The 9,789-nt window shown below is 53.0% G+C and overlaps 4 protein-coding genes across 4 annotated transcripts; 1 reads left to right on the forward strand and 3 right to left on the reverse strand.

Moving 5' to 3' along the window:
* Positions 1–57: 57 nt before the first annotated feature.
* Positions 58–888, reverse strand: BO72DRAFT_390208 (uncharacterized protein; the record flags this gene model as incomplete). Its single annotated transcript, XM_040941797.1, has 1 exon — positions 58–888. One exon carries the CDS (start codon positions 886–888, stop codon positions 58–60), a length of 831 nt encoding a protein of 276 aa, XP_040796173.1.
* Positions 889–1,319: 431 nt separating this feature from the next.
* Positions 1,320–1,941, reverse strand: BO72DRAFT_501270 (uncharacterized protein; the record flags this gene model as incomplete). The annotated part of the gene is made up of 3 exons (XM_040948963.1): positions 1,320–1,704; positions 1,759–1,826; positions 1,879–1,941. 3 exons carry the CDS (start codon positions 1,939–1,941, stop codon positions 1,320–1,322), a joined length of 516 nt encoding a protein of 171 aa, XP_040796174.1.
* An 804-nt stretch (positions 1,942–2,745) lies between these two features.
* On the reverse strand, positions 2,746–6,786 carry BO72DRAFT_472677 (natch and ankyrin domain protein; the record flags this gene model as incomplete). The annotated part of the gene is made up of 15 exons (XM_040947154.1): positions 2,746–3,053; positions 3,084–3,261; positions 3,295–3,641; positions 3,672–3,729; positions 3,760–4,035; positions 4,072–4,164; positions 4,195–4,251; positions 4,282–4,369; positions 4,403–4,570; positions 4,601–4,653; positions 4,693–4,930; positions 4,970–5,265; positions 5,302–5,304; positions 5,344–5,490; positions 5,527–6,786. The coding sequence occupies 15 exons, from the start codon at positions 6,784–6,786 to the stop codon at positions 2,746–2,748; spliced, it is 3,570 nt and encodes a 1,189-aa protein (XP_040796175.1).
* Positions 6,787–7,720: 934 nt separating this feature from the next.
* Positions 7,721–8,768, forward strand: BO72DRAFT_390224 (hemolysin III family protein; the record flags this gene model as incomplete). The annotated part of the gene is made up of 3 exons (XM_040941798.1): positions 7,721–8,251; positions 8,322–8,552; positions 8,613–8,768. The coding sequence occupies 3 exons, from the start codon at positions 7,721–7,723 to the stop codon at positions 8,766–8,768; spliced, it is 918 nt and encodes a 305-aa protein (XP_040796176.1).
* Positions 8,769–9,789: the final 1,021 nt, after the last annotated feature.

The raw sequence follows: 9,789 nt of genomic DNA on the forward strand, positions 1-9,789 counted from the left end.
GCCGTTAAAGTAGAGCTGCCCACTGGTCATTGGGGTCTCGAAAAGATTGTAGCATATTTAAGCGGGGACGCAATAGACATTCCCATTCTCGGTCGCATCCGGAACGGCTAGAGCTGCCCTCATCTGTGACCCGTCCACTTCCTCGACCAGAACAGATGCGTTATCCTCTTGTTCTCCACCAATGGCCAAGAATGCGCCCTTGTTGTACTCTTCCACCCTCAGTTTGCGCCCGAATCTGAGCCTTTTCACGCGGAACGCAAACACAAATTCCGTTTCACGATTGAGTTCTGTCCCGTCCTCGTTCCTGCTCACCCAGTGGCCCTTTGGGCCGATGGATGTACCCAGCGCAGTCACGTCAAACCCAATGTTTCCTCGGACTGTTGCACTCTGCGCAGTGGAGTATCGGATCCTGGCGCCTTGAACGAGTTTCATACCCGTGACGAGAAAGAGCGAGACCACGGGGGCGAATCTCTGTTTGGGCTCCCGCAGCCACGTCTGCACGGCCGGTGCTTGGATAGCTTCTTCAACGTACTCTTGCGATGGCTCGAATGATAGAGTCGTCATCCGATCGAATGCAAACACCTCCGCCCTTTTTCTGGAAGTCTCAACGCTCACCTCAGGCCCAAGAGGCGATTCCCCGGTAGCCAGCTGCAGGAACTGTGCATAGACACCGCACCCGAGTCCTTGCTCGGTGGAGATGGTCTTCCTCCAGTTGGTGTCCACGACCGGCGGTAATGGCGCGGTCACGACAACAGATCCCCCTCTATTCAGAGGGTATTGCGGTGTTGACGTGGAGCGGAGTATAGATCCAAGACACAGCGGACCCACTGGCGGTGGGTGGAGAAAATCCGATGTCGGACACAGAAAATAGGTCTTTGCAAGAGTCATGACTTCTAGATGTTTGGCAATGGCGGGGAGGGTTGGAGTTATTTTGACCGGGCCAGGCAAAGGTGAGAGAGACGAGATTGATCCCATGCCATCGCGGTTCATGCTACCCCTTTTACTTGTTGCCTTCACTTGGTCATTGTAGCCCCTCACTCACTCTTCCAATTCATCGACTAACCAATAGCAATAGGTATAGAATTTAGTTAGTTATCGAGTCGTGATGTCAACGGCATGGATTCCGGAAGACGGACCGCGCTCTATTACGCGGTGAAGACGAGCATGTTTGATATAGTAGACCTTCTCCTCGAGATGGGTGCAGATCCCAATATTCTCCCCATGGGACGCAGATCTTGGAAGGAATTTATCGCTGATGACCGGGTGTTGCGACGGCTCAATCGAACTGTCCACCCACGGCCAGATTCCGACCCCAGCGTTCAGCGCCGGATCCTGATTGCACTCCGAGCGCATGGCCAGCCTTCCGCCCCGCGTCGATCAGGCCCCTTACTACCAAACCAGTCGATTGTACCATCACCATCACCACCACCACCGCCGCCAATGCGAGAACGATTGCTCTTATCGGCTTCCGCTCCGTCAGCGTCATCTCCGCTGGACCACCCCATCTCGACGACGCCAACACGCCCACCGCCACCTCGAGCCCAAACATCCGACAAGAAACGTAAAGCGAAGTCCGATGGGTCGGGTCTGACGCGGTTCTTCAGGCGGCTGTTGGGATAGCGATTCCAGCGCACGGCGACGAAAATGGGAAGCGAGGGCTTGAGATCATAATGCCTCGTGCCTCTTCGAGCTAATGTCTTGGCCCTGCTGCCAACCACCTAGCTTGTGAAAATTGAATGTCAACAGCTCGTTGCTCACATGACTCGGGTTGTGAGTTGCTGTGCTATCACAGCGACACAGACTGCTGACATCATTTGCGAGTCGGCCTGTATCCAAGGGTTTAGCTATCCGGCGACCGGAAAGGCAAGCTGACCACACAGCAGGGATAGAGAAAGACGGAAGCAAGGTCTCGTCGGTCATATTGGAGGGGATAGGGTCCATGGTTGTTGATTTCCATAAGGCCTACTCAGGTCATGGGCATGCGTGCTTTACGAAGCAAGTGTTGCGAACCCGTTGCCGTAGCAGCACAGCCACTGAGCAACAGATAGCCAGCCACTGTATCGCTATTCATTACTGCCATCTCAGCACAAACACAGCGAGAGTCTTCTTTGGCCCTGGCCCTTCCTGAAAAGCTCGATTTCAACTGACACCGAGAGTCAGCGCCGGCCCGCCGGTAATCAGAGGAGTCTCAAACCATCTTCTGCCTCAATTCCTCAATTCCGCCAAATCATCAACCATACTAGCATGGTCGTGACAACAAAAGGGAATGGACGGCCAATGTCAATGGAGGGAGACACTGAAGAGCGGAACCCCTTTTGGTTTCAAAACCCTTGAGATCAGAGGAACCTCAGCCACGAAGACGAGAATTGTACTATGATGAGCGCACGCTACAGGATTTGCCCGAGACACCCACCGCTCAGAGACAGACATCCATGCGGAAAGTTCAAGAAAGACCTAAGTAGTGTCAAGACTGAGTGACCTCCACGCGAAGCATCAAATGCTAGATAGAATCCTTTGCTATTGTACGGTGCATCGCTCCCAATGTCAAAACACTTCATCAGAACCGCTACTTGAAATGCGAACCTCGCCTCGACGCCATAAGCAAGCAGACTGCTTCAGAAAATCAAACACGGTAAGGCCATTCGCAACATGCAATCATCTGTATCAACAGGGGCCCCGTTGTTCCTTGCAACCTGGCTCTCGCTGTATCTCACCACACTTTAAGCCGAGAGGCTGCGCGGTGCTTCAGATGTCGATGATCCGGCTTACCATCTCGTGGACGTCGGTGGGCAGAGACTGCAGACTTCCATTCGCACTTCGTCTCAATTCAGCCGCCTGCAATATCAAGCCATGTTGCTTCCCAATGATCAGGCACTCCACCAAGGTTTTGCACGCACGCTTTCGAAGCAATCCTGGTGGTTGCTTGGAAATCAAGGTGCCCATCGTCTCTGGTATCGCCTCGCCAATCAGCCACTGATGAGACATGGCATTCTCCTGGCAGACAATCAAGCATGCCGCGGAGGGTAAATTGAGGAAGCGATCCCGTCCTGTCCCTTGCGAGCGTTGGGCAAATTGGAAGACACTTGTCAGGAAGAGAAGTAATCTAGTGGAATCGCGGTCTCGGCTGATGCCGGCCAATTCACCGGCGCATGCCTGATTTGCGTCATTAAACAAGTCAACTTCGTGCGCGCCACCGATGTATCCTTCGTAGAACTCGGCGATGACCCCGGAGAAGTATTCGATTGGCCGCGGCTCGTCATTCTCGATCATGGCAAAGTGCGATGTCAGAAGCACCACAGTCCGCGCCACATTGTCCTCCCGGTTGCCGCTACGGATCGAGGTATCGAAGTCGTTCAAGAAGTCGCGGACGCCGTAGTGTAAAGATTCCTCGGCGCCTCTCTGGCAGGCGATCGCGGCCCAATGCGAGAATGCTCTGGCGGTGATGGCATCGCCTTCTCTCCACCCGTGTCGGACGGCTGCGAGCTTGGCCTCCGAGCCGACGAGGACTGCAATCACGAGAAGGGCTTGCAGATCCCCGGGGGCGACCTCCCGGAACACTTGCGTCGGCAGGTCGGTCATGGCCTGCAGCCCTTTCTGATTCCTGGAAACCACCAGCTGGACGAAGAATTCACGGTATGCTTCTGCCCATTGGCGCATTTCGTTCATCTTACGCCTCCTGGCGACCTCCTGCAGCACAGGCATATTCTCCCAGCGGTCGAAGGCCACAAACTTCAGATAAAGGGTGACCAGGGGAAGAACGATGGGGAAGCGGAAGGAAAGACCGAGGGCCTTCATGACGAGGTTGACCTTTCGCGACGCCTGCTTGTACCGGGCGAGGAAGATCTGTTCTCGAAGTCCCAGTAGCTCTTCCACCCTCTCTTCCATCGGGTCAGAAGAATTTCTCAGAGAGGCGACTCCTGAGGGGGTGGGCAGTTCGTCCACGCGCGCGCCGTGCTCAAGCAGCATCTGGATGATCTCCCTTGAGTTCGTTTGAATGGCTCGGATCAGCGGGGTGTCTCCATGCTCAGACTTGCTCTCCAGATGGGCACCGTGATCGAGTAGCATGGATACGATGTCCTTGTACTGTCCATTGACCGCGATATGGAGTGCCGTCAACCGGCCTCGATCTTTGACATTGACACGAGCACCGTGATCGAGGAGCAGCTTCACCATGTACCGATGACCTCGATTGACGGCCCAGCACAGCGGCGTTCGGCCGTAGTTATCCTTGCGCGAAACGAGGCGGACATGCTTGCTGATCAACCATCTAGCCCAGGCTACGTTGCCAAGATACGCCGCGAGATGAAGGAGCGTGAACGCCGGCGCGTTTCCGCCGTTCCTCTCCTGCTCCCAATAGAATCTCCACCAGCTGTCTCGGATTGCAGACTTGGCTCCAAAAAACGGACGGGAGAACTCGGACGGGCCTTGAACCGCGTCATTCGCGTGATAGAAATGCACCGGCCAGTATTGAGCAGCATAAAGGAAGAGTGGACTGCGGTTAAACCTCTCATCGGTCGCTCCGGTGGAGAGGTAACTATGCTCGACGTGTGCGAGGCAGGTCCGCATGAGACTCTTGTGGGTGTTCTCGTCCATGTAGAACATGCTGATTCCTTTGACGTTGACCTGGTTGCTCTGGAAGAATTCTTTCGCCGACTGGTGGACCAGGTTCACTACATCCCCTTCAATCTTCACGAGCGGCCCGCAGAGTCTGAGCCGACCCTTGGTCACATCGGCTGCAGTAAGGGTATCGGATGCCTTGATATCTGTGGCCGCTGTCAATTCGTCAATTGTGAGGGGCCGGGCAGCGAGAACCACCCACTGAAGAATGGGCACCAGCGCTTCCTTGTCGTTAATCTGCTGAAGCATCCGTTGATATACTCCAGCTAGGCCTTTAGGAATCCGGTGGATGATTTCGTTGATTCTGTCCCAACTCCTCCCCTGAAGCTCATTGGCAACAAAGCCCACCCACAAGAAGGTGCCATCGGCGCCGGCCAATAATGCCTGCCGAACTTGCGCAATCATTTCGTCGGAGAGATTCTGTTCAGTTGCCAGTTCGGTGACTTTGGCAGTGATGTACCTCTTGACGTCATCTGCTGTATCCGCATTGGAGTCGTCCAATTTGATGTGCAGATACTGGCTGAGTCTGCTCCCCGAAATAGCTGGATGGGGCCGGGAGAGCAAAATAAGCTTCAGTCGTGGCCTTCCCAATTTTGGGGCTTCTGACAAATAGTTCCCAACGGCATCGAGAAACTGGCCGAGCAATCCCTTCTCACATTCATCCAAGCCGTCCAGCACACAGACCACCTGGGAAGACCCACTATGTTGAAGCATCGTGAGGAAGACACTCCACAGGGCGACAAAGCTGGAAACGGTGTACTTGGTCGTCTCAGTCCCCTCAAAGGAGTTCTTGATGTATTGGGCCAGGTGTGGTTGAAGATCAATCCACTGATGTATGAGACCTCTCAGTATGGTCAAGGCCGAATTCCGATTCTTATCGCGGTCACTACAGAAGTAGTAGAGAAGAACATCGCCGGTGATACCACCACCACCACCACCAACCGACTCCTCTAGTACTTCTGTAATATAGATCGCCAACATGGTTTTTCCTTTTCCGGGGCCACCCGAGATCCAAAGCAGTCGTTGATCTGGGTTTGACAACCACTCCCGATAGCGTGGATGCTGTGGGAGCCATTTGCACGTGCCGTCGGCTCTGCGCCCTTTCAATACAATCAGCGACTTTCGGTCAACCTCTGGTCTGGTCAAGAGCAAAGCGCTGAGAATGGGCCCAGCCTCGGGGTTGGGTGTCAGAGGTACTGTCTTGGAAACCTTGGGTATGAAGAAAAGGACCTCCTTTGCGTACGCTGCTGCAGTCACTGCGGCATAGGGGTGCCAGAGCTTCGAGCGATGCGAATCTGCAAAGTTGCAGATTCCCCGGATAATCAAGTATTGAGCAGCATCCTTCAAGCCGGTCCCACCCGCCTCGGAACACAGCACGCTTTGTTTGTACGGCAATGTGTCTCTAGTTGTTCCGTGGCGCACCGCATGATGACCGGAGGCGATAAGGCCATAATGCACTGTAGGTCCCTGTGTCTCCCGAGGCTGCCGGGACCGGTCTCTCCCCGGGTCGCAATCTCTGCGCGCGGTTTCTCTGTAATCAATATTTGCCTGATCATAATTCGGCTGGAAGAGAAAATCTGGTTCGGGACCTGGGCGGGAGAAAACGACGGGGTCTTTGCGTACAATGTCGCCGACGTACTGGTCTATTTTACTGTCACCGAAGATGGCGGCTGTCTCGGCTTTCCTCGTTGCTGTGAGAAGCAGTGATGAAGTCGGCCGTCCTAGCGCTCTACCACGAAGACGTTGATCTTTCATATGCTCTTCGTTCGCGGCATACTGAATGGCACTCGGCAGACCGACTGCCGAATTGCTTACAACAATATCACCAAGACGAATATCATCGTTCGTCTTTGGAGCCGCACCCGCAATACCAACCATAAGAATGATCCGAACAGCTGTGAAGTTTGCCTGTAACTGCGTGGCAACATCCGCTAAGGATAGTTTATCATCATCTTCACCATCATCACCTGCGCGGCAATTTGGATAGGCCAGTACGACCTTATGTCCTTGAAGACTTCCTAGAATATAGTTGTTGTTGTTGTTGTTGTTGAGGTTCAGATTCGGAGGTAGCAAGTTCTCATGAATGCAGTCAAACGAAGCTTTGGCAGCCTCTATCTCGATGGGCAGTGTACAAACCCACCCGATGGAGTACTCGTCAAGGGAGGCCATACCCAATCGAAATGCAGATCGACAATGGGAATGTATAAAAGATTAATGCTAAAGTTTGCGTCCCTGAATGTAAGAGACGGAATCACCCCCTCAGTTTGTGTTGGGTGTGAGAAAGCATGCCGATGCAATGGAGGCATTCAATCAGATTAGAGAGGTGTATGTAATGTATATACACAGTGGATCAATAAGTGGTCAAACGGGGGTCACACTTGGACCTCCTGTGGGGGTGGTCAGGGTAGTTACCAGATACAATACGACACAATACAGTATGGTACAGTGTAGTACGGGATGATACAGCCTGTTCGGACCGGGACGACGCGGGTATCCACCCATCCCATCTCTAGTTGGTATGTGTAAATAAGACTCCACCGAAAAGGTACAGTACGTGCGTGGTGGGACGCATTGCCCTACAACTCTATGATACATGACTAGCAATACCACGAGCTTACCATTTACATGACTGGCGTTGAGGCCAGACCCGGCGGGTAGCTTACTATCTTAAATTAGGGGATCTCGACTCTCAGATGACGCATTTTTGTCATTGGGCGAACATATGCAGCATAATCACGGATGGCGCTTGATTAAGTGCAATGACCATGTCGCCTGAGATGTGGGTCGGGCAATGCAACGTTGTTCGTTGGCTGTCATGCCGCTGGCATCTCTACAACCGAGCGCTTACGGCCTCTAGCGGAGCAAATAGGACGCCAATTAGGACGCTCTGGGACATTTGAACTTGCATAAGGTAGTCCAGCGATACAAGCATTTGCAAGACTATCGGGTTTAGCAAGAAACAGTCCCCCCACACGACCCTCACCCCCTTTTTTTAACTTATTCCCACCTCCAGCCCCAACCACCACCCGCATTATGATCATGGTCATTGCCAGACGTGAAAGCAATGGCATCTTCTACCCGTCTTCGAGTTACATCCCCTCAGATGCAGAGGTCACCTGATGAGCAGGGAACCCTCCGCCGACGGTCTCTAAGAAGTCCAACCAAGGCTGCGACGGGATCCAAAGATCTTCTTGCGTTCGAGGATTTACCGCACTGGCATCAAGACAACGAATACATCCTTCATGGCTATCGCCCGATTTCAGGCTCGGCTCGAGTATCATTTGGCAGTTTGTCATACATCCACAATGAGTCGGTCAACATCTACTCGCACCTAATACCAGCCGTCGCCTTTCTCCTCGGCGAGTGGTATATTCAGCAGTATTTGACAAGTAAATACTCCAATGTCACTGTGGCTGATGGCTTCATTTTTGCCTTCTTCCTTTTGACCGCCACTACCTGCCTGGGACTGTCGACGACATACCATACCTTGATGAATCACTCCCACGAGATTGAACAACTATGGCTGCGGCTTGACCTGATTGGCATAGTAGTCTTGACGATCGGGGATTTTGTATCGGGGATATACATGGTCTTCTGGTGCGAGCCTGTGCAGCGCAAAGTCTATTGGTCCATGGTGAGTCAATTTCTGCACACCCACTGATCTTTCAAGATTGATCCCGAGTGACGCTTACTTCGATTGCCAGATCGGGGTTCTCGGACTGCTTACCATCTTCATCATGATAAGTCCCAGGTTTCGGGGCCCGGAATTTCGCACTTTCCGGGCCCTGACGTTCGTGGCGACGGGCCTCTCTGGCTTCGCGCCATTGATACATGGGATCAAGATGTTTGGCCTCTCGCAAATGATGATTCAATCTGGAATGCCCTATTATCTGATCGAGGGAGCCTTCCTGCTGATGGGCGCATTGGTTTATGCGGTAAGCCTCAAGGTCCCGCGCAGAAAGGGGAATCAAATTCTAAGTACGATGATCGTATAGACCAAGTTTCCCGAGAGTCGATTCCCAGGTCGATTCGACATATACGGGTCCTCCCATCAGCTCTTTCATATATTGGTCGTTTTCGCTGCCGTGACGCAGCTGGTGGGGATACTCAGTGCTTTTGACTACAATCACCTGCATCGAACATGCTCATAGGAATCTCCACTTGTCACGCACACCAGACCAGCTTCATGTTTTTTTTTTCGGTTGTTGAGCGTCCTTTGGAAGCCACTGCGGTACATGAAGCGTGATAGGGTCTTCGGCTACTGCGGTCCTGATGTTGACCCATGCTGGATTCGAGACTAGAGGCAAGCTTTGGAGCCGAAGAACGGAGCGGGGTCACAGACCGCCGGGCCAAAAGAAAGGCGAGCGTGCGAGGTCGGCCGGCCTCATCAAAGAACGAGATGCCATGATTCCAGAGCGGATTGAGAATGGGATCCATGGCTTATTCTGCGACCCGCAGACTCGATCCCTGTGTAGGGTATGCCACCCGGTGCGACATAATTTTGATTGAGGCATATTTGCCATTGGCCTTCAATACTTGTTGTGCAGAAAGGCATCTGTATAGAGAGCCGCAAGATGATACTTGATGTCAGATTCCTGACAAACTTTCTTCTGTAATGCAGGTGGGCACCAATAGGCAGGGGAGGACTGCTCCGGAGGGATTGAAAATGTGAAATCAGACCGGCTTTTGCTCGCTGGGAGGTGCTAACAAGCACTAATGCATGGCCTAATTTCGCTTGGGTAGTGAGTGACCCCGGCCAGATCGGTCATGCCGAGTTACATGTATGTATGTAGGTTTATACGGTTCTACGACTTGTGCGAATCTATAAGACTCCTGAGGCAGGTGCCTCGAGAAGTCAAACCTACCACTTCCATTTCAACAGAAAAATTCTCTGCGTCGCTTGATCCGGTGAAGATGAAGTTCTTCCTTGTCACCTTGGCCTTCCTGGCCGGAAAGCTTGCTGCTGCCCCGGTTCCCGCAGTGGGTATGTAAAATGCCTCTTTCCTTGGTGCATGACTGACGATTTCCAGATGGTGTGTCTATCCATGGAGCTCGCTCAGCAGATGCGGGCATGATTGCAGCACGGGGCGACGACGCTGATGATGCCTACCACACCATCACTCCCCACAAGCGCGGCGATGATGCGGATGATGCCTACCACACCATCACTCC

The sequence above is a fragment of the Aspergillus fijiensis genome (genome assembly GCF_003184825.1).
Source record: "Aspergillus fijiensis CBS 313.89 unplaced genomic scaffold BO72scaffold_81, whole genome shotgun sequence".
Lineage (NCBI taxonomy): Eukaryota > Fungi > Ascomycota > Eurotiomycetes > Eurotiales > Aspergillaceae > Aspergillus > Aspergillus fijiensis.